Source organism: Gorilla gorilla, chromosome 18, assembly GCF_029281585.2.
Source record: "Gorilla gorilla gorilla isolate KB3781 chromosome 18, NHGRI_mGorGor1-v2.1_pri, whole genome shotgun sequence".
Classification (NCBI taxonomy): Eukaryota; Metazoa; Chordata; class Mammalia; order Primates; family Hominidae; genus Gorilla; species Gorilla gorilla.
This window is the reverse complement of record NC_073242.2, coordinates 35986224-36010883: the sequence shown is the minus strand read 5'-3', so window position 1 is coordinate 36010883 and position 24660 is coordinate 35986224. Positions and strand designations below refer to the sequence as shown.

The window sequence follows — 24660 nt, the reverse complement described above, 5'->3', positions numbered from 1 at the left end:
CTTATGACGTAGCCTCACTGTATAGGTGAGTGCCTTGGAAGTTCAGAGGATTGGCCGGGTGCAGTGGCTCACGCCTGTAATCCCAGCACTTTGGGAGGCCGAGACGGGCAGATCACGAGGTCAGGAGATCGAGACCATCCTGGCTAACACGGTGAAACCCTGTCTCTACTGAAAATACAAAAAATTAGCCGGGCGCGGTGGTGGGCGCCTGTAGTCCCAGCTACCCGGGAGGCTGAGGCAGGAGAATGGCGTGAACCCGGGAGGCAGAGCCTGCAGTGAGCTGAGTGCACCACTGCACTCCAGCCTGGGCAACAGAGCGAGACTCCGTCTCAAAAAAACAACAACAAAAAAGAAAGTTCAGAGGATTAGAGGTAATGATAATTTTTTTCCTTAAAGAGAAATTTATCGGTAAAGCTGAGTTATGGGCTTTGTCAGATGTAATTACTTTTTGGACATTTAGTTTTTGACTTTTTTTTTTTTATACTGTATGTGTGCTTCGTGTATCTTGGTGAAAATCTTTGTGCCTGTAGCTTTTATTGTTGGTATATAACTTTTAAAAAACTGATTTCTTTTTATGTTTTCACAAGTGGAATGAATTCAAAGGCTATGTATGCTGTTTGTTAAAACAGAGTGTTTGAAGCCTTAGACTTATGATATTATAGAAGCTAAACAGTGACTCTAAAGTAGTTCAGTAAACAATTCCTCTTCTTCAAAGGCTCAGGGTCATGTAGTTTGCTAGTTACAGAATTGTAAGTAGAGCCTAATTTCCCAGCTGGTAACTTGATGACATTTTTGGTATCTGTCCTTATTGAAATACTCTATGGGCTAGGGATTTGTAAAAATCCTATTCTTCTCTCAGACATTGTAGTTTCTTTTTTTTTTTTTTTTTTTTTAACTTTTAAATTCAGGATACAAGTGCAGATTTGTTACACTGGTAAACTTGTGTCATGAGGGTTTGTAGTATAGATTATTTTATCACCCAGGTATTAAGCCTGGTACCCATTGGTTGTTTCTCTTGATCCTCTCCCTCCTCCCACCCCCCGCCCTCCAAAAGGATCCAGTGTGTGTTGTTCCCCTTGTAGTTATTTATTTATTTATTTATGAGATGGAGTATCTCCCTGTCACCCAGGCTGGAGTGCAATGGCGCGATCTCAGGTCACTGCAGCCTCCACCTCCTAGATTAAAGTGATTCTCCTGCCTCAGCCTTCCGAGTAGCTGGGATTACAGGAGCGTGCCACCATGCCCGGCTAATTTTTTGTATCTTTAGTAGAGACGAGGTTCCACCATGTTGGCCAGGCAGGTCTCAATCTCCTGACCCCGTGATCTGCCCTCCTCGGCCTCCCAAAGTGCTGGGATTACAGGTGTGAGCCACCATGCCCAGCCTTCTGGTTTCTTTTATTATCAATTTTTTCTCATACCTTAGAAATGAAACTGTCAGACCCTTTGTGATTTGTTGTTTACGTATGTATTGGCTAATTATGGTAAATAGCACAGTTGAAAATGTTTTGCAAAAATTGAGTTTTTTGTTTTGTTTGGTTTTTTGAGACAGTCTCGCTCTGTCACCCAGGCTGGAATGCACTAGTGTGATTTCACTGCAACCTTTGCTTCCCAGGCTAAAGCGATCCTCCCACCTCAGCCTTCTGAGTAGCTGGGATTACAGGCATGTGCCACTGTGCCCAGCTAATTTTTGTATTTTTCGTAGAGATGGGGTTGTACCATGTTGCTGAGGCTGGTCTCGAACTCCTGGGCTCAAGTGATCTGCCTTCCTTGGCCTTCCAAAGTGCTGGGTAATTACAGGCAAGAGCCACCTCGCCCAGCAAAAATCTAGTTTTTAAAGGCATCGTTAATATATTAATAGTATTCACTATTGTTTGCTTGTTCTTGTGATTAAAAAATAAGGGGAGAAAAGTTGTGGTTTGCTACCTTTCTAGTGGAGGCATGCCTTGCATGTGGTAGATGATAATTAGACATTTGTTGAACTAAGTGTGTGATTATGGCTCCCCAAAACTTCATCCCAGGGAAATGATGATAATGTGAATAAGAGGCTTTCCTCCAGTGGGATACCTAGATGATAAGTAGAAGCCTATATCCTGTTTTTACTCGATTGAGACTTTATCCGTACCCCTTGGAAGTTGTTTAATTTACCTACACCCAGGCTCTTTACCTGCATGTTGAAAACAGTTTGGAATGGACCCAAAGAAAGTTGTTACTAAGGCCTTTCTTTTTTCTCTCCCAGCCAGTCCTCTGGAATGAGGTGTTCAGTTGGCCTAGGGTTATTCATTTCTCGTTTCCTTCAGCAAATATTTTTTTGAGGGTCTGTTATGTGCCAGCACTCTGCTGGGATTTGGAATATAGAGTTGAACAAAAGAGCGATAGGACCTATATTCCCTGAGCTTTTATTGACCAGTGGACTGTGACTTTTGATGTAATTTTATTTTTGAGAGAGGGTCTTGCTCTGTCACCCAGGCTGGAGTGCAATGGGGCGATCTCGGCTCACTGCAACCTCCGCCTCATGGGCTCCAGTGATTCTCCTGCCTCAGCCTCCCGAGTAGCTGGGACTACAGGTGCACACCACCTTGGCTGGCTAGTTTATGTAATTTTTTGTGTGTCTGTGGAGACAGGGTTTCACCATGTTGCCCAGGCTGGTCTCAAACTCCTGAACTCATGTGATCTACCCGCCTTCCAAAGTACTGGGATTACAGGCATGAGCCACCGTAATAATTTAATTATTATTTAAATAATTTTTAATTTTAAAAATTTAAAAATTATTTTAAAATTTAAAAATTCCTTTGCTTATTTATACTCAATGGACAACAAAATGTTTATATATTCACAGAGAGATCGATGTCTTATTGTGATGAGTCTCGACTGTCAAATCTTCTTTGGAGGATCACCCGGGAAGACGACAGAGACCGAAGATTGGTTACTGTAAAGCAGTTGAAAGAATTTATTCAGCAACCAGAAAATAAGCTGGTAAGTATAGTATGTTTGGAAATATGAGGATTTTTGTGTTTCCATAATAAACTAGGTAATGCTATCTTGAGTAGTTTAAGAATGGGGAAAGTCTGTGTTATGATGATCAAGAACTTAATGCTCTCTAATATGTAATTTCTTTTTCTTCTTAAAGACAAGATCTTGCTCTGTCGCCCAGGCTGGAGTGCAGTGGCACAATCATAGCTCACTGCAGTCTCAAACTCCTGGATTCAAGCTATCCTCCCGCTGTGGCTTCCTGAGTAGCTGGGACTTCAGGCATGTGCCACTACACCTGGCTGAGGTGGAAGAATCACTTGAGCCCAGGAATTCAGGGTTGCAGTGAGATATGATCACACCTCTGCATGTCAACCTGGGCGACAGAGGGAGTCCTTGTCTCTTAAAACAACAACAGAAATGTAACAAAGTATAGGAAGGGTTAAATTTTTTTCTTCACTTTCTTTACACTAATTAAGAACTTGATATGGGCCAGGTGTGGTGGCTCATGCCTGTAATCCCAGCATTTTGGGAGGCCAAGTCGGGTGGATCACCTGAGTTCAGGAGTTTGATACCAGCCTGCCCAACATAGTGAAGCCCCATCTCTACTAAAAATACAAAATTAGCTGGGCGTGGTGGCACATGACCGTAATTCCAGCTACATGGGAGGCTGTGGCAGGAGAATCGCTTGAACCCAGGAGACGGAGGTTGCAGTGAGCTGAGATCACGCCACTGCACTCCAGCCTGGGCAAAAAGAGTGAAACTCCATCTTAAGAAAAAAAAAAAAAAAGAACTTGACAGTAAGCAGGAGAAAATTAATGAAAATTGTCTAGTGAGGCAGATGACACTTGGATCAAAGCAAGTTTCTCCTCCTTCCAAATTTTATTACGAGTAGTTTCAAATATATAGCAAGTTGAAAGAATTTGACATTGAATCTGTTAAACCCATCATCTAATTTTTGTCGTTAACGTTTTACCCTAAATACTGCCTTGTCACATATCTCTCCATCTATCCCTCCATCCATCAGTCAATTTTTCAAATGGATTTCAAAGTATAAAACAAGCTTTTTGAGTTTATTTTTTTGTTGATGATCACAGCTCTATGTTTCCAGTGGGTGAATTTCTTTTATAGGCTGAAAGGAAACATGACATTCCTGATACATGCTCATTGGGGAGTGGGAATAATAAAGAAAGTAAAGTACTGTTGAATTAGAATTTGGAGGGGAAGACAAGTAAAAAAAGTACACAATGCTATTCTTAAAAGTACAGGAATTTGAAGTTTTTATAAATGTGTTTTCTTTTAAAGGTACTAGTTAAACAATTGGATAATATCTTGGCTGCTGTACATGATGTGCTTAATGAAAGGTAAGTAACTAATAGTGGTTCAGTTTAAATGACTTTAAAATATATTTTTAGAAATTACTTAACAATACAGAAGAAGACAAACCCACTGGCTTTGTTTATGAACATCTATTGACATTTCAGTGGGTCTTGTCATTTTTATCTGCATTAATTATGTGTTAATTACGGTTGAATACAAATGGAATCCACTTGAAAAGAATGTTTATTTTTTGAGCCAGAGTCTCACCATGTCACCCAGGCTGGAGTGCAGTGGTGCAATCTCAGCTCACTGCAACCTCCAGCTCCCGGGTTCAAGTGATTCTCCTGCCTCAGCCTCCCGAGTAGCTGGGACTACAGGCGTGCACCACAACTGCCAGCTAATTTTTGTATTTTTAGTAGACACAGGGTTTCACCATGTTGGCCAGGCTGGTCTGGAACTCCTGACCTCAGGTGATCCACCCACCTTAGCCTTCCAAAGTGTTGGGATTACAGGCATGAGCCACTGTGCCTGGCTGGAATATTTTATTTTTTTAATTTGCTAGTCTCACTGGATAACTGAGTCTTGACTTATGGAATGGCCTAAACTCTTGATGCAGGCATGAAGAATAAAATTAGTTTTTGTAAACTAGAGAATTTGAAACTGCTTAGAGAATAAAGGTAAAAAGGAATTTCCTTCTTTGGGTAAGAGTGGATCCAAACCATATATTCTCTGGCTATTAGAGTCTCCAGAGGTGTGTGGTCATTTTTTGTTATGGTGATTCCCAAAGATTTGCAGTGTTGGCAAGTACCCAAAATTTATCTCAGCTGGTCATAAACCTTAGTGCCTTTTGATGGTTTTATTTTATAGAGTTACTTATTAAAGTTCTATGTAAATCATTACTGTTATCCTTTTAAGTTTCTGTATTTAACTATTACCATTTTTTATTTTATAGTCATTACATATTGGATATTATGTAGAATGTAGTTATGTATAGAGTGTTTTATCTAATTATTTGTTGCTGCCCTTTTCTGAGAGTTATTTAATACAGTTTGAGATGGAATTTAGCATTTTTGGGCCTTCCCTCACTGTTTGTAAATAATTGATTTTGTAAAAAGAAAGTAATGTCAGACAGATACTTGAGGGCAGTGCAGGCTAGACAGAATGTAGTATTTAGAGTGGAGAAAATTTCAACCTTTTATGTAGTTTGAATAGAAATTTTAAAAACCACTTAAGACATTCTTTTGTAAGATGTATTACTCGTGTCATCATAGAAAACTTAAGCCTTTTGTGTGTGTTTTTTGTTTGCATTAAAATAAACACAGTAGCAAATTGCTTCAGGAGTTGAGACAGGAGGGAGCTTGCTGTCTTGGCCTTTTTTGTGCTTCTCTGAGCTATGAGGCTGAGAAGATCTTCAAGTGGATTTTTAGCAAATTTAGCTCATCTGCAAAAGATGAAGTTAAACTCCTCTACTTATGTGCCACCTACAAAGCACTAGAGACTGTAGGAGAAAAGAAAGCCTTTTCATCTGTAATGCAGGTAAGAATGAACGGGGGAAAATGCATGATGTACTTGGGAAGAAAATTGTCCCTTTAACACATGTCCTTGGAGGGGAGCTTGAAGAAGGGAAACACAGAATAGGGGTTATCTACTGATAGGAAATAAGTTTTAAAAATTCCTCTTTCTCAGTTTGAGTAAAAGATACACTGTTCAAGGATCAGTGCTACATACGTATATGCATATATGTGGAGAGAAAGGGAGAGATTTCTTCTAAAAAATTGGCTTACACGCCAGGCGTGGTGGCTCATGCCTGTAATCCCAGCACTTTGGGAGTCTGAGGCAGGCGGATCACGAGGTCAGGAGATCGAGACCATCCTGGTTAACATAGTGAAACCCCATCTCTACTAAAAATACAAAAAAAATTAGCCGGGTGTGGTGGTGGGCACCTGTAGTCTCAGCTATTTGGGAGACTGAGGCAGGAGAATGCCATGAACCTGGGAGGTGGAGCTTGCAGTGAGTTGAGATCACGCCACTGCACTCCAGCCTGGGCGACAAAGCGAGACTCTGTCTCAAAAAAAAAAAAAAAAAAAAAAAAAGATACACGTTGAAGTTAGATTTGAAATAAGTTAGTTTTAAGATTTTTTTCCTCAGCCAAGCGCAGTGGCTCACGCCTATAATCCCAGTACTTTGGGAGGCCGAGGTGGGCACATCATGAGGTCAAGAGATCGAAACCATCCTGGCCAACATGGTGAAACCCCATCTCTACTAACAATACAAAAATTAGCCGGGCGTGGTGGCACGCGCCTGTAGTCCCAGCTACTCAGGAGGCTGAGGCAGGAGAATCGCTTGAACCCGGGAGGCCGAGGTTGCAGTGAGCCGAGATCATGCCACTGCACTCCATCCTGGGCAACAAAGTGAGACCTTGTCTCACTTTGCCTGTCTTCCTTGCCTGGAAGACAGAGCCAGACTCTGTCTCAAAAAAAAAAAAAAAAAAAAAAGATTTTTTTCCTCTTTGGTTTTTAGAAATGTTTTTTTTGAGATTGCTTAGGACCAGAATGATTTGCAAAGTTGAAAATAGGAACTCCACTAGGAATGCCGGATAGAAGAGTGCTTCACATTTGTAGAGGGAGACAAGAACTAAATATCACAACTTCTTTCTGAGCCTTTTGGTTTGCTAACGTGCCCCAAATTCTTATTCCAAATGGTATAAGATAATTATGTGTAAATGAATACCAGCTCTACTTAGTTTTATTTCATATTTGTGTATCTGAATATATTAAAATATCATTCTTTTTTTTTTTGATGCAGAGTCTTGCTCTGTTGTCCAGCCTGGAGTGCAGTGGCATAATCTCGGCTCACTGCAACCTCTGCCTCCCAGGTTCAAGTGATTCTCCTGCCTCAGCCTCCCGAGTAGCTGGTATTACAGGAGTGTGCCATTAGCCTGGCTAATTTTTGTATTTTTAGTGGAGATGGGGTTTCATTGTGTTGGCCATGCTGGTCTTGAACTCCTGACCTCAAGTGATCCTCCTGCCTCGGCCTCCCAAAGTACTGTGATTAGTGTCATGAGCCACCACACCTGGCCTAAAAGATCACTGATTTAGTTTTGGGTAGGATTTTAAGTGATTAAATTATTGTATTGTTGTGTTTGGAATATCTGATATTAGGGTTTTTTTAAAATACAGTTTTTGATATGCTTTATTTTGGGTATGTAGTTTAAAAAATATAAAGGAAATATAAGGAATCTTCTTTTTTTTTTTTAAATAAAAAATGTATTTTTAACTGGGCATGGTGGCTCACTCCTGTAACCCCAGCACTGTGGGAGGCTGAGGCCGGTGAATTGCCTGAGTCCAGGAGTTTGAGACCAGCCTGGGCAACATGGTGAAACCCTGTTTCTATCAAAAAAAGGAAAAAAAATAAGTCGGGCATGGTGGCATGCATCTGTAATCCCAGCTACTTGGAGGCTGAGGCAGGAGGATCGCTTGTGCCTGGGAGGTTGAAGCTACAGTGAGCTATGGTCAAGCTACTGCACTCCATTATAGGCAACCCTGTCTCAAAAAAGCAAAACAAAATGGAACATTTTCCCCCTTGATTATAGAGGTTTGAGAAAAATTTGAGGGAAGATTCAGAAAATTACCTGTAACTGAACAGAATGCCACCAGCTTGGGCTTATTCTCCATGCATAATTATGAACATTTTCCCAGCTCTTGTGAAAATTCTCACATTCATAGAAAGATAGATGCACCAGTAAAATAAATACCTGTAAATACGATAATAATTTCATAATATATGCTTCACCTAGATTTACCAGTTACTAATATTTTGCCACAGTTTTATTTTCTCACACACTTTTGTTGAGCATCTGAAAACCATACACATGATGACAGTTCACCCCATAATGTTTTAGTATGCATCTCCCAAGAATAAGGTTTTTCTTCTGTATAACAAGAATATTGTAATCATACCTAAGAAAATGAATTTTATTACATATGTGTTCTATATTCAAATTTCTGTAATTACCCTTAAGATGTCTTTTAAATGATTTTTAGCATTGATAGTCTGTGCCTGTGTGGATTATAACATTGGCTATTGCAAAATAATGGTTTTCTTTTTCTCTTTTTTTTTTTTTGAGATGTAATCTTGTTCTGTTGTCCAAGCTGGAGGGCAGTGGCATGATCTCGGCTCACTGCAACCTCCGCCTCCCAGGTTCAAGCAGTTCTCTTGCTTCAGCCTCCTGAGTAGCTGGGATTACAGGCATGTGCCACTGTGCTCTGCTAATTTTTATATTTTTAGTAGAGACGGAGTTCATCATGCTGGCCAAGGTGGTCTTGAACTCCTGACCTCAGGTGATCCACCTGCCTCGTCCTCTCAAAGTGCTGGGGTTACAGGTGTGAGCCACTGCACCCAGCCTAAAATGATGGTTTTCTGATTCTAGCATTTCTTTTATAAGATTGCTATGTAAAGCGCAGCTTTTTCTTTTTTAGGGAAAAATGTTTTTTAACAGCTGCAAAATAAATATTCTTTCAATAGAATGACAAATAGTTATTTATTATTTTATTTTTGCCGTATATTTATTTTAAAAATTTATGTATAATGGTAACCTGAGCCTGCATGTTATTCATGTGTGGTGCCATACTGATCTTCTTTAATTTTAATATGAAGCAAGTACTAATATACTAAAGCATAAATTATATAAAATTTGCTTTATATTTTGGATTGCAAAGTAATTGTTGTACTTTATAGAAAAGTTTCTGAAATCCATTTTACTTTTTTGTATTTGAAATTTAATCACAGGTAGAATCTTAAAGAGAGCATTTAGGGATATTGTAAACAGATGTTATTAAGGACTAATGTTAACTGATGTCAAAGGACTAATATTAACAAACATTGAAGAAGAGAAAACAGTATTTGTTTTTAGCTTAACATCTTAGTGGAGCGAAATATTTTCAATTTATTTATTTTATTTATTTATTAATTATTATTTTTTTTTGAGATGGAGTCTGGCTGTATTGTCCAGGCTGGAGTGCAGCAGTGCAATCTCAGCTCACTGCAACCTCTGCCTCCTGGGTTCAAGCGATTCTTGTGTCTCAGCCTCCCAAGCAGTTGGGATTTACAAGTGAATTTTTTTTTTTTTTTTAACTAAAACTACAGAATCTATTTTTCTTGGTCTCATACTCAGTTTTTATGTAGTCAGTAAATAATGAACCTAATTTGCTTGTTTTCTCCCTATTTTGTTGAATGTTCACGGTTTGTAACTTTTATTTTTAAGCTTGTAATGACCAGCCTGCAGTCAATTCTTGAAAATGTGGATACACCAGAATTGCTTTGCAAATGTGTTAAGTGCATTCTTTTGGTGGCTTGATGTTACCCTCATATTTTCAGCACTAATTTTAGGGTGAGTTCCTCATTCCGCTGTTCAGATCATGGGGTGAGGGGGATGGTTGTGTGTGTGAGGAACTGAGGAATCAGATGGAAAACAATGCCTCTGCTCCTTTGAATATAATCAGTGATATTTGAGGTTCCAGGGTTAAATGCCGCATTTTTCTTTCTGACGTTCGTACCTTAAAATATTTGAAGAAAATAAACTATTTCATTGTTGTCAGAAATGTAGCTCTTTTATTTTCCTGCCCCTCTCCCCTTTCTAAGTTTCTAGAATGTCAAGTAGGTAGAACATAGATGGTCCTTTTAGGATCTTTTGCTGTGAAATGGTCCACAGGTGAATGGCTGTAATATCTTAAAATGATTGGCCCCCTCTCTCTTTGTTTCCATCAAGGATACAGTTGATATATTAGTTGGATGGCATAGAGATCATACTCAGAAACCTTCGCTCATGCAGCAGGTATCTGGTAAGTCTTGCAGCCTATACCAGTTATTTAAATACTGTCGGGGAGGAGCAGTGGTCCCCCAGTGACCATCTATCAATACAATTTCTTTAATAATGCAAGAAAACTAATTCAGAGAAATGTTTTATTGTAAATGAACATGACTTGTTAGCTAAATATATATTTTCAGAGGAAATTACTAGTAGGTGGGTAGAGTAAGTACAGACAGGACTTAGGACTTACCCAAGTTATTTGTAGTTTGTACTGGTAGGAAAGTATATGGTAAGAATATATTGCAGTGGCAATACCCTGAAGTGGACAATGGAAGATCCAAGTTATTTGTCACATTTTATTGTTTTTCTGGTTATTTTTTTAAAAAAGGAAATATAGGGTTAATTTGGAGAATTGTCATAAATGAGAAATGGTTTTGTTTCCCATTTTTTGGAGTTAAGTGAATGACTAGCGTGGCTCATTTGCACATTTCAGCTTGTTTCAAGTGTCATAGTTTCTCGTAACTTACTTGGTGTAATAAACTTTTGAAAATAGTATATTCAGGTGATAGTGGTCTGTTTCATTTTCACTGAGGAGATGAGTATACACCTTTAATGGTTAGATGTGGCCCTGGGATTAGCCAGGCCAGTGGTAGATTGTGGCATTTTAGTCTTAAGTCATGTGTAGTGACAATATAGATATGAAATTTACTGAAAAAGTAAGGAAATAACATTTACATGTTAATTTCTGCAGAAATTAAAGAGGTATTAATTAAAGAGGTATTGGTTAATCGTGATCAGCATGTTTAGCAGTCTTCATTTTATGATATAGGACATGTTTTAGGGTATGCTGCTTGAAAACCAGATACTTTTTAAAACGAGCCTGTTATATTTTTTTAATTTGGATTTTTTGGTGTTTTTTCTCCCCCCTACCCTTTCACAATTTCTTATACGATTCCAAGGGTGGTTGCAGAGTTTGGAGCCATTTTGGGTAGCTGATCTTGCATTTTCTACGACTCTTCTTGGTCAGTTTCTAGAAGACATGGAAGCATATGCTGAGGTGAGTATATAGAAAGCTGTTTCTTAAAATTTTGGTTAAGAAAAAATCTTAAATTGTGCTAGATTTATTTTAAAATGGCTCAGACCTCCTGACATTTAAGCAGAAATTACAAGCCCATTGCAATATTTTGAAAAAAATTTTTTTTTTGAGATGGAGTCTCGCTCTGTCACTCAGGCTGGAGTGCAATGGCACGATCTCAGCTCACTGCAACCTCCACCTCCTGGGTTCAAATGATTCTCCTGCCTCAGCCTCCTGAGTAGCTGGAATTACAGGTGCCCACCACTACGCCCAGCTAATTTTTGTATTTTTAGTAGAGACGGGGTTTCACCATGTTGGCCAGGCTGGTCTCAAACTCCTGACCACTGGTGATCCAGCCACGTCGGCCTCCCAAAGTGCTGGGATTATAGGCATGAGCCCCCGTGCCCAGTCAGTATTTTAAACATTTATTTCAGATGTGTTTAAGTTACCAGGAGAATTACTGGAGAGACTAAAAGAAACGTTGCAAGCTTCGTATTTCGCAAAGCTTTACATACTCTTGGTAGCTGGTATTTTTCTAAAGACATTTTTTGTTATTTATTTTTTGTCCCCAGTCTTCAGAGTCTTAAAGCAAATTGATGTTGTGTTATAAAAAAACACAAAACACCAAAAGCTCCTAAAGATTTTCCTCTTACATATGTACAGGAGATCTTGAATCGTACTTTGGAGGACAAGCCTTGGCTTCAGCCAGCTTTTGTGACTGTACGAATATAGCATAGGAGCTTTAAGAGCGCTGCTGAAGCCTCTGTTACTGGTACTTGGCTTTTCTGGCCCCACTGTCATGGCTTAACTCTGTGCCATCTCTTATCTGAATCTGTTTGTGTTTCTCCCCTATTCAGATCAACCAATCAAGGCTCCCATAAAGATTTTGGCCTCATCTTGTTTTTTTCATCTTTGCTGCTTGTAGTCAACAGGAATTCAGTACCTTTAGCTGTACTGATGTGTTTACTCTTTCCTAGAAAAGCAAGGAAATGTTTTGCTTCTGCGTTGTTTTTTCTTTGCCCCCACACCTAGAATGTCTTTTTTCACAGCCCACGTTTAAAGCTGATCTACCTCTCATAAGCCACACGTTCTAGTTTGTAGAGATGTTTCCCCTTGTTATCCTTAAGATCTCATTCTCTTCTGTTATTTTGGTGCTTAATTTTAGGTAGATGTATACATTGGTTCTAGTATCCTAGTTTTTGCGAATCTTGTCCTTTTCATATATCGTACTTCTTCAGTTACACATCTGTAGACCAGGTCTTGTAATCTCCCTTTGCTCTTCATGTGCATGCTCTTGGTTTGGAGGACTTACTGTTGAGCTGAGTGGCTCAAAGAATACCTAGAATGAGATTTTTAGCCAAAAACTAATTCAGGAGTGGCAAAAGCTTCCGTCTTCATTTATACCTACATATAACTAGAGCATATGTGCTAGAATTTATTTTTCCCCAACAGCTTTCTGAGTTGATTTAAGAGATTATTTCATTAATTTGTTGTCTATTGGGTTTAATGTTGGCTTTTTGAAATAATTAGGTAAAACCCATTTTTATATTCAGAGTCATGAATATTCTCATGGGCCACAGTTCTCTTTCTAAAAGCCTAAAAATCTATTCTAAAATGAATTGATTGAAATATTTTAGAGTTTTTTTTTTTTTTTAAACAATGTACTACTTATTAAGAATGCTGTGAATTCACATCTAGGACCTCAGCCATGTGGCCTCTGGGGAATCAGTGGATGAAGACGTCCCTCCTCCATCAGTGTCATTACCAAAGCTGGCTGCGCTTCTCCGGGTATTTAGTACTGTGGTGAGGAGCACTGGGGAACACTTCAGCCCAATTCGGGTCCTCCAATTACTGAGGCATACGTAACAGTTGTAAGTGCTTTTGGGCATTTGAAGTGTCATTCAAAAATAAAATTGTTTTACATTGTAAATGATTCTCTTTACCAGGTGAACTGTTATTAATCCTTCATTTGTTTAGCATGTATGTATGTATGTATATATATATATATATATTGTCTGACTGCTTTCTTAAATAACCAGAAAAGCAGGGAATCCTGTTATATCTCATCCTCCTTTCATCCAACTCCCCTACCCTCCCATGACAAAAGGCCACTCTGAATTTTTAAATCTTATTCTTTCATTTTTAAATAATATTTCTTATAATTTTACTTTTAAATTATTGGGTTTCCTTTTAGTTTTTCAACATATTACGAATAGCACACTATAGGAGAAGCCTCAGAAAGTAATCTTCTCTGAGCATAAGATGGAACTCATATGAAAACTTGTATATCTTTATATTCTTTGATAGCCTGATATCAAAGAACATAAATTAAAAATGAGGTAGCTAGATTGCCACACTTCAGCAGCCTCAAACATTAGCTGCACTGTATATAGCACATCCAATGAGGGTTCAGTGGAAAAGACACAAGAAATGAACCCCAGGCATTGTACTCTGCTTTGAATAAGGAGAAAGAAGCATGTGTGATACAGTCATAAAAAATTTAATCTAACTGATGAAAATTTTACCGTTAGGATAAAACTCGCTTTTAGGAGCATATACTTTTGCTGAACATGTTGCTAAATAAAATAGGATATTGATTATATAGTAAGTTGTGTACTTGAGCAGAAATGTCAGAACTTAAAGATAAATGAAACCAGCATATTGGTATTTTAAACCAATATGGTTTCAAAATGGTTTAATATCTTTGCTTCATTTTTAATGTCTAAAAGGTGGTTGTTTGAAGACTGTACAGAGTTGAAATAAAAAGCCGTTAATTCAGACATAAAATAAAAGGGACATAATTTATAGGATAGGTGTATATTGATTTATGAGGATCTTTTAGGCCTTTGAGAATGGTAGAATGGTGGGGTTTTTATTTTTTTTTATTTATTTTTGGAGCTGGAACCTCACTCTGTCACCCAGGCTGGAGTGTAGTAGTGCAATCATAGCTCACTGTAGTCTTGAACTCTTGGGCCCAGGTGAACTTCCCATCTCACTCAGCCCTACAAGTGGGTGTCACCATACCCAGCTTTTTTTTTTTTTTTTTCTTTTTAAAGTGGGGTGGTGCCATCACGACTCAGTGCAGCCTCTATATCTTGGGCTCAAGTGATCCTCCCACCATAGCTCCTGCTAATTTTTTATTTTTGTAGAGATGGGGTCTCAGTGTTTCCCAGGCTGGTCTTGAACTTTTGGCCTCAAGCAGTCTTCCCACCTCAGCCTCCCAAAGTGTTGGGATTATAGACATGAGCCACTGTGCATGCATGGCCAGGAATGCTTCCCCCTCTGCCCTCTCCCCCCAACTGTTTTTTTTTTTTTTTTTTTTTTTTTTTGGAGACATGGTCTCTGTTGCCCAGGCTGGAGTGCAGTGGCACGATCTTGGCTCACTGCAGCCTTGACCTCCCAGGCTTAAGTGATCCTCCCACCTCAGCCTCAAGTAGTTGGTGGGACTACTGGTGTGAGCCACCACACCCAACTAATTTAAAAACAAATTTGGTAGAGATGAGGTGTTGTTATGTTGACATGGCTGGTCTCAAACTCCTGGACTCAAGAGAACCTTCCAGCTAATCCTCTCAAAGTGCTAGGATGATAGATGTGAGTCACTATGCCCAACCTCCAAGGATACTTTTAATGAAAACTATGGGTAGACTAAATAAAATCCTGTATGTATTGGTTGTTAAATATTATAGAAATATTTTTTAACATTTGCTCTGTTTTCTCCCCTATTTTATTAGAAATTTAGTACACAATTATTGGCCATTATAGTTAAGTGGGGGATTTTGTTTGTGTGTGTATTGGAAATAATATGATTTTTGAAGATATTATGTGGTAAGCATGAGAGTGCTTATCTTTCAAAAGAGACCATCAGTAGATAGAAACTTTAATAAGCTTAAAGTGACTTGTATGTTCAGTTTTGAAAGATTGATTCCCAAAAGCCCAAGAGCTAGCTTGTAGTATGTGTGGGCAGGCTATTCCCATGCTGTCAATACCATTACTGTCGTGGTGTATTTCATGATAAAGATTCTGAGCTTCAGCCATTTAGTGACATTGGGAGAAACAAAGTTGGGTATATGGGAAATAGAGGATGGCAGATTCCATTTCCTGTCATAGTAGCACTTTAGGATTTTTTAGCCAAGATCATGTTTACATATTGTAGTAAAGGTATCATTATTATTCAGCTACTGAGAACTAGAATATTAAGAGACTGCTGGCAAGGCAAGCAGTTAATTTTCAGTTGAAATTGCATTAAATAAAAAGTATTTTCTTGCTTTGTGGAAGAACGTGAATTTTTTTAAAAAGCTGCTTGTTTTCCCCATTTACAGGTTCTGTACAGAGTAATGAGATGTGTGATGGCTGCAAACCAGGTGTTTTTTTCTGAGGCTGTGTTGACAGCTGCTAATGAGTGTGTTGGTGTTTTGCTCGGCAGCTTGGATCCTAGCATGACTATACATTCTGACATGGTTATTACATATGGATTAGACCAACTGGAGAATTGCCAGACTTGTGGTACCGATTATATCATCTCAGTCTTGAATTTACTCACGCTGGTATGTGAATTATTCTTTTCCTTTTTAATGTATTGGTTTATTCAGGCCCTTAAATTGATATGTAAGAAATTAAGGACTTTGTCTGGGTATGGTGGCTCATGCTTGTAATCCCAGCACTTTGGGAGGCCAAAGCAGAAGGATTGCTTGCATCCAGGAATTCTGGCACAGCTTGGGCAATGTAGTGAGACCCCATCTGTACAAAAAGTCAAAAATTAGCTTGGTGTAGTGATGTGCACCTGCAGTCCTAGCTACTCGGGAGGCTGAGGGAGGAGGATCGATTAAGCCCAGGAACTTGAGGTTGAAGTGAGCTCTGATTGTGCCACTGCACTCAGCCAAGGTGACAAAAAAGGCCCTGTCTCCAAAAAAGAAAAAAAATAAGGGCTTTGCTTTATTATATTATTTTTTAGAGTACATTCATCAGTCTTATAATCTATGCTTTCATTTTAGTGTCTATTTACTTTTATTTTTAATGCAATTTTTTTTTGAGACAGGGTCTCACTCTGTTGCACAGGATGAAGTGCAGTGGCATGATTTTGGCTCACTGTAGCCTTGACCTCTTGGCTTCAGGTGGTCCTCCCACCTCAGCCCCCCGGGTAGCTAGGACTACAGGCGTACACCACCACACCTGGCTAATTTTTTATATTATTTTGTAGAGATGGAGTTTTGCCATGTTGCCCAGGCTGGTCTTGAATTCCTGGGCTCAAGCAATCCACCTGCCTTGGCCTCCCAAAGTACTGGGATTATAGGCATGAGCCACTCTGCCAGGCCTCTATTTTTAGTGGTTGATAGCTAGTCTCAGTGTAGCTTTACTCGTTTTTTCTGAGGAAACATTGCTCTACGCACCAGATTCTTTCTTTTTTGCTTTTATTTTCTTTTCTTTCTTTTTTTTTTTTTTTTTTTTTTTTGGTCACAGGATCTTGCTGTATTCCCCTGGCTGGAGTGCAGCGGTACAATCAGAGCTCACTGCAGCCTCAAACTCCTGGGCTCAAGTGATTCTCCCACTCAGCCTTCCGACTATCTGGGACTACAGATGCATGCCACCGTGCCTGGCTAACCTTTGTATTTTTTGGAGAGAAGGGGTCTCACTACATTGTCTAGGCTGGCCTTAAATTCTTGGTCTCAAGTAATCCTCCTGCCTTGCCCTCCCAAAGTGCTGGGATTACAGGTGTGAGCAATCATGCCTGGCCTCCTTTAATTTCTTTTTTTTTTTTTTTTTTTTTTTTGAGACGGAGTCTTGCTCTTTTGCCCAGGCTGGAGTGCAGTGGCACAATTGTATTTTTAGTAGAGACGGGGTTTCACCATGTTAGCCAGGATGGTCTCGATCTCCTGACCTCGTGATCTGCCTGCCTTGGCCTCCCAAAGTGCTGGGATTACAGGCGTGAGCCACCACGCCCGGCCGGCCTCCTTTAATTTCTTAACCATAAATATCCTCCCCCCACTTTTATTATGGACATTCTGAAGCACATAAAAATAGGGAGCATAGTATAATAAATTTGTACATATTTAACACTCAGCTTCTATAATTAGAAACAAATGGCCCATCTGGTTTCATCCAGGCCTCTTTGCTGTCCTTTCATCTCCAACTGGATTATTTTAAAGCAAATTCTAGATGACATTCTGCTGAGCATTTCTGCCAGAATTACACCTCTCTTTGCTAATGTGAAAAAATGCCCATGATAACTGTAAAATACGTGTGTCCTATTTAGGTGTCTAAACACTTTAATGTCACAGTATTAAGGCCTTAAAATATAGCTTAGATATATTTTTCTAAATTAAAAGACTTTATTTTTTAGATATACAGAAAATTGAGCAGAAAACAATGAGTTCCCATATACCTTCTTCATCCCAACAGTTTCCCCCTCATTAACATATTGTGTTAGTGTGGTACATTTATTACAAAGGAGTGAATATTGATATATTATTATTAACTAATTTTATAGTTTACTTTGTGTTATGTATTCTATGGACTTTAACATGTGTAATGACATGTATCCCCTATTACCAGTATCATACAGGATAGTTTCACTTCCCTAAAAATCTTTTATGTTCTACCCACTCCTTCCTCGTTCCCTCACCCCACTCCTGCCTCCCTCCATCTTAAGCCCATGGCAACCCCTGATCTTTTTACTGTCTCCATCATTTTGCCTTTTCCAGAATGCCATGTAGTTGGAGTCATATAGTATGTAGCCTTTTCAGTTGGCTTCTTTCACTTACCAGTGTGCATTTAAGGTTTCTCCATGTCTTTTTGTAATTTGAGAAGCTCATTTTTTTAAAATTTTATTCTTTTAGATTGTTGAACAGATAAATACGAAACTGCCATCATCATTTGTAGAAAAACTGTTTATACCATCATCTAAACTACTATTCTTGCGTTATCATAAAGAAAAAGAGGTAAGTAATACACTGATAATGAATTTTGACAACTTGAGTCACTGAAGAGTTGGACCTAATGTTGCTTACCAGGCTATATAAGTGAAATTGAGTGAAATGTGAAATGTTTGATTTAGAATATAGTGATTGTATTTGTTCTTTTAAATTTATATTTCTTGATAATCATACTGAATACTTTCATGAATGATGTGCCAGATACTCTTTTCAGACTATGCATCTTTTGCTGTTATTAAATTTATTAAATTTTCATAAGGGTAAAACAAGTTGACACATTTATAAAGTTATAAATTAAGAAGTACTGTATATTTTGTAAACAAAAATGACTGGCTTTTCAACCACCCCCTAGTCAAATCCACCACAGACTTTCCTGGTAGATTTAAGAAACCCAGTCTTAAACTGCTGTTTGTATATGTCTTTTGATGTTGATTATTTAAAAAAAAAAAAAAAAACACGGCCATTTCAGAAATTTCATATTGACAGTTTTCATTTATAGTACTCTTTATTTGTGATAAAACTTAATAGATTTGAAATAGCATACTGATCTGTGTCAGTTTTCTGATTCGTTTTTTAAAAATTAAAATATTAAGTGCTACGGACAGTGAATTGATCAATCTTAAATTTATTTGTATCATCAGCACTAATACAGATAGTGATTTATTTTCCATATAATTTTAGAAGATTTATTTTCCATTTATCACTTCCTTGAATTTTTTGTTTTTCAGGTTGTTGCTGTAGCCCATGCTGTTTATCAAGCAATGCTCAGCTTGAAGAATATTCCTGTTTTGGAGACTGCCTATAAGTTAATATTGGGAGAAATGACTTGTGCCCTAAACAACCTCCTGCACAGTCTGCAACTTCCTGAGGCCTGTTCTGAAATAAAACATGAGGCTTTTAAGAATCATGTGTTCAATGTAGACAATGCAAAATTTGTAGTTAAATTTGACCTCAGTGCCCTGACTACAAATGGAAATGCCAAAAACTCGAGTCTTTAATTGTAATGACTTTTTTAATCCACAGTTAAGCCTTTTCTCATTACATATTTATGTATTTCACTGTCATGTCAACATGTCTGCAGAATCACTGTATGTAACAAACAGCCATATTTAAGACATGCCTGGATAAATAAAATTGGTAGGAATGTTTTCTTGCCATTATATTTAACTTTTCTTCTTTTTATTTGACAAATCTTGATAAGTTTTTTTCTATTAGTTTTATTTTCTAGAAAACGTCTTATGAATTTCTCCTATTTGCTCTAGCATGCTTATAGAAAATGTCAGTGTTTCTTACAGCTCAAATTTGTATAGTTGTTTTAAAATGCGGTCTCTTTCTTCTTCCCCTGGTACTTTTTTCTTTCTGTCTACTGAAGTTAGTTCTTATACATGGTCTTATATTTTGGCTTTTTTTCCCTAGGAACATTCATACAGGTTGAATATTCCTCATCTGAAATACTTGGGACTGGAAGTGTTTTTGATTTTGGATTTTGGAATACTTTTTTTTTTTTTTGGAGATAGTGTTTTACTCTTGTTGCCCAGGCTGGAGTGCAATGGCGCAATCTTGGCTTGCTGCAACCTCCGCCTCCTGGGTACAAGCGATTCTCCTGTTTCAGCCTCCCAAGTAGCTCGGATTACAGGCATGCGCCACCATGCCTGGCTAATTTTTTTGTATTTAGTAGAGATGGGTTTTCACCATGTTAGCCAGGCTGGTTGTGAACTCCTGACCTCAGGTGATCCACCTGCCTTGGCCTCCCAAAATGCCGGGATTACAGGTGGGCACCACCATGCCCAGCCAGATTTTGGAATATTTTCATAACACTTACTGGTGAGCATCCCTAATCTGAAAATCCTAAATCTAAAATGCTCCAAAATTTGAAACTTTTTGAGCACCAGTATGATGCCCCAAGTGGAAAATCCCACACCCGACCTCATGTGATGAGTCCAAACTGTTGTATGCACAAAATTATTTAAAATATTGCATAAAATGACCTTCAGGCTATGAATAGAAGGTGTCTATGAAACATAAGTGAATTTCGTGTTTAGACTTGGGTCCCATCCCCCACATATCTCATTTTATATATATGCAAGTATTCTCAAATCCAAACATATACAAAGTCTGAAACACTTCTGGTCCCAAGCATTTTGAATAAGGGATACTCAACCTGTAGTCTTTCTTTTAGGAGGGGGGAAAAAAAGCTTTTCTTTTTTTTTTGGAGACAGAGTCATGTTGTTGTCACCTGCGCTGGAGTGCAGTGGTGCAATCTCGGCTCACTGCCACCTCTGCCTCCCGGGTTCCAGCAATTCTCCTGCCTCAGCCTCCCGAGTAGCTGAGATTACAGACACCTGCCACTACGACAGCTAATTTTTGTATTTTTAGTAGAGACTTGGTTTCACCATGTTGGCCAGGCTGGTCTCAAACTCCTGACCTCGGGTGATCCACCCGCCTCAGCCTCCCAAAGTGCTGGAATTACAGGCACGAGCCACCGCGCCCAGCCCGTGTGTTTTTTTTTTTAAGTAATTCGACATGGCCCTGCTCTTGATTTGTATTTATTGTTTATGGTTTGTGTATTTCTTTTTCCTATTGGACCACACAGAGTTGAAAAACATTATTTTTAATAGAAAATAATAGGTGTAGGCTGGGCACGGTTGCTGACACCTGTAAACCCAGCACTCTGGGAGGCCAAGTCGGGCTGATCACTTGTGGTCAGGAGTTTGAGACCAGCCTGGCCAACATGGTGAAAGCTTGCCTCTACTAAAAATAGAAAAATTAGCCAGGGGTGGTGGTGCACACCTGTAATCCTAGCTACTTTGGAGGCTGAGGTAGGAGAATTGCTTGAACCCAGGAAGTGGAGGTTGCAGTGAGCTGAGATCACACCACCGCACTCCAGCCTGGGCTACAGAACCAGACTCTGTCTCAAAAGAAAAAAAAAAAAAGAAACAAAGAAAGTAATGGATGTAATTAGGGAATAAAGTTTTTAGGAGGAAAAAGGTAAAATTTGATGTTTGCGCTTCAATGTGCTCCATGTTGTTTGATTGGATTGCCTTGTATAATTCCATAGCTGCTTCGCTTATTACCAGTTACAGCTTATGTTTGAAGTCACAATAAACTCTTCTTCAAACATGAAAGCTTGATTTTTGGGGAAAATTATTCACATTATTTGCAGATTCAAAGATGTTTATGTCCTGTACTCTAGAAATAAGGAGAAAGTGGGTGGGGATGGGGCAGTCAGGTGGAATGGAGTGTCTTGGCAGTGTAAAGGGAAAAGATGGATGGAAAAGGTGTATAGTGGCAGGGTGTGCCTTTGTTTCCTTATTGAACAGGGCACCTTGCCATTTGCAGTATATGGAAAATTGAAGAAATACTGTCTACTTCCGCAAAAGGCACATACAAAGGGCTCTGTTTAGACCAGAGATCAGCAAACTATGGTCCGTGGGCCAAATACAGCCCAGCACCTGTTTTTTGTTTGTTATTTTAAGTGTATAATTCACTGATTTTTAGTATATTCACAGAAGTGTACAGCCATCGCAACACTAGTGCCTGTTTTTGTAAAGAAAGTTCTCGTTGGGCTGAGTGCAGTGGTTCACGCCTGTAATCCCTCGGGAGACTGAGACAGGCAGATCACCCGAGCTCAGGAGTTCAAGACCAGCCTGGCCAACATGGTGAAACCCTATCTCTACTAAAAAAATACAAAAGTTAGCAGGGCATGGTGATGGGCACCTGTAGTCCCAGCTACTTGGGAGACTGAGGCAGGGAGAATTGCTTGAACCCCGGAGGTAGAGGTTGCAGTGAGCTGAGATCGCCCCATTGCACTCCAGCCTGGGCAACAGAGCGAGAGACTCTGACTCAAGAAAGTTTTCTTGGAACACAGGTACTCTCATTCCTGTGTTTTGTATGTGGCTGGTGTTTTGTTTTGAGAGGGAGAGTCTTAACTTTGTCATCTAGGCTGGAGTGCATTGGTATGATCTCGGGTCATTGCAACCTCTGCCTCCCAGGTTCAAGCGATTCTCCTGCCTCAGCCTCCCGAGTAGCTGGGATTACAAGTGTGCGCCACCATGCCCAGCTAATTTTTGTAATTTTAGTAGAGATGGGGTCCTGCTGTGTTGCCCAGGCTGGTTTTACACTCCTGGGCTCAAGTGATCTGCCCACCTTAGCCTCCGAAAGTGCTAGGATTACAGGTGTGAGCCACAACACCTGACCTGTGGCTGTTTTCTTACTGTAGCGATAGACGAGGAGTTGCTGCATTACATAGAGATGCTATATTGCACGCAAAGGCTTTACTGACTTCACAAAAAAGTATTTGTCCCAGGTGTAGTGTACTAGATCCCTTCCAATCTGTAATTTTAATTTAAAAATGTCCAAATAAAAAAAAATGTCCAAATACCCCTGTTTTGAAGGATAAACTCTGTATGCTTGTGCTTATTTTGGAGAAGCCATAAACTTACTGTGTTTTGTACATGATCAGATGTGGGCGCTATCTCCAACTGTCTTCGCACTTCTGAGTAAGAATCTGATGATTGTGCACAGTGACCTGGCTGTTCACTTCCCTGCCATTCAGTATGCTGTGCTCTACACATTGTATTCTCATTGTACCAGGTACTGTATTCACAAATTTTTCTTAAGAAAAGAACCCCACAAAACATTTTATTTTATTTTTTTTATATGCTAACAACACTTTAATGAAAAATAACTGTTTTGCAAAACAAATTTAAAAAATGAGTGAGAAGAGTAGCACTGTTTGACATTTTTGGAAATCTCCTTAATGTCTGGCTTGATGGGAGACAGCTGGGTTCTCTTATCTACTTCTATATTCAATCTGTTGCAACACTGCATTTCTTTTTTTTTTTTTTTTTTTTATTATACTTTAAGTTTTAGGGTACATGTGCACATTGTGCAGGTTAGTTACATATGTATACATGTGCCATGCTGGTGCGCTGCACATTTTATTTTTTTAATGGATAGATTTTAAAGATGTATGTTGATTTAACTTTGGACTTGCTTGCTTTCTTTGATTAAAGATGAAAAGATAATCTATGCTTTGTCTTTCAGGCATGATCACTTTATCTCTAGTAGCCTCAGTTCTTCCTCTCCTTCTTTGTTTGATGGAGCTGTGATTAGCACTGTAACTACGGCCACAAAGAAACATTTCTCAATTATATTAAATCTTCTGCGAATATTACTTAAGAAAGATAACCTTAACCAGGACACGAGGTAACAGATTTTATATAGTATTAACTATTCCTAACTTTGTTAATTTGCCTTTATAATTTGAGAATAAGAAATGTGGATTACAAAAAATTTTTAAAAATGTGGATTATAGAGGTGAGGTAGAGCAGCTTCTTTACTGTCAAACACCTTATAATTTGGTTTTATTGTTTAATCTAGGCTTTCGTATTCTTTCTGAAAAGAAATACATGAAAAACCTCAATCCCCCACCCCCAGTGTTTCATAGAAGAATATATATAGATTTTTAATATTCTATGCTTTTTTTGTTTTTGAGACGGACTTTTGCTCACTGCAACCTCTGCCTCCCAGGTTCAAGCAATTCTTCTGCCTCAGCCTCCCAAGTAGCCGTGATTACAGGTGCCCACCACCACACCCAGCTAATTTTTGTATTTTTAGTAGAGATGGTGTTTCACCATGTTGTTGGCCAGGCTGGAGTGCACCCAGGAGGGTGCAATGGCATGATCTCGGCTCACTGCAACCTCCGCCTCCTGGATTCAAGGGATTGTCCTGCCTCAGCCTCCTGAGTAGCTGGGATTACAGGCGTGTGCCACCATGCCTGGCTAATTTTTGTATTTTTAGTAGAGACGGGGTTTCACCATGTTGGTCAGGCTGGTCTCGAACTCCTAACCTCGTGATCCACCTGCCTCAGCCTCCCAAAGTGCTGGGATTACAGGCGTGAGCCACCATGCCCAGCCAAATCTAGGGCTGGAACATGGCTGCAGTATATAAATAGAATTGAATTCCATAGTTTTGTTAACCCTGTTTTTTGTTTGTTTGTAGTTGTTGCTGTTTTTGAGACAGAGTCTCGCTCTGTCGCCTAGGCTGGAGTGCAGTGGTGCAATCTCGGCTCACTGCAGACTCTGCCTCCCGGGTTCAAACTATTCTTCTGCCTCAGCCTCCCAAGTAGGTGGTACTAAGGCGCCCACCACCACACCCGGCTAATTTTTGTATTTTATTAGAGACAGGGTTTCACCATATTGGCGAGGCTGGTCTGGAACTCCTGACCTTGTGATCCGCCCACCTCGGCCTCCCAAAGTGCTGGGATTACAGGCGTGAGCCACCACACCCAGCCCCTGTTTTGTTTTTGTTTTGCTTGTTTCTTAGGGTTGTTTTTCTATTTATGGTAAAGGCATTGGCTTTCCATTTGTAGCATCCATAGAATATTTCCTGTTTACAATAACCTTATGTCATAGTAAATGGTAAAGGGATTTAAAGCAGTGGTTTTCAGCTGCCAGAGGCCTGAGTGAGTTTGGGCACACTCTGTGTGATCGGGCAGAAGGCCTGTGGGAAGTTTCGCTGAGGACAGGGCCAGGAAAGGTGATGGACAGTGGGGGTCT

At 39.3% G+C, this 24660-nt stretch overlaps 1 protein-coding gene across 1 annotated transcript in view; it reads left to right on the top strand.

Annotated features, from left to right (window-relative positions):
- The window catches only part of LOC101128221 (serine/threonine-protein kinase SMG1-like), a 36760-nt gene extending 23719 nt beyond the window's left edge, over window positions 1-13041 (top strand). The window contains 7 exon segments of the mRNA XM_055365910.2: window positions 2837-2973; window positions 4273-4331; window positions 5610-5823; window positions 9551-9676; window positions 10055-10127; window positions 11056-11153; window positions 12870-13041. Coding sequence (XP_055221885.1) covers window positions 2837-2973; window positions 4273-4331; window positions 5610-5823; window positions 9551-9676; window positions 10055-10127; window positions 11056-11153; window positions 12870-13037 — 875 coding nt within the window. The 3' untranslated portion in view covers window positions 13038-13041.
- The last annotated feature ends 11619 nt before the right edge of the window (window positions 13042-24660 follow it).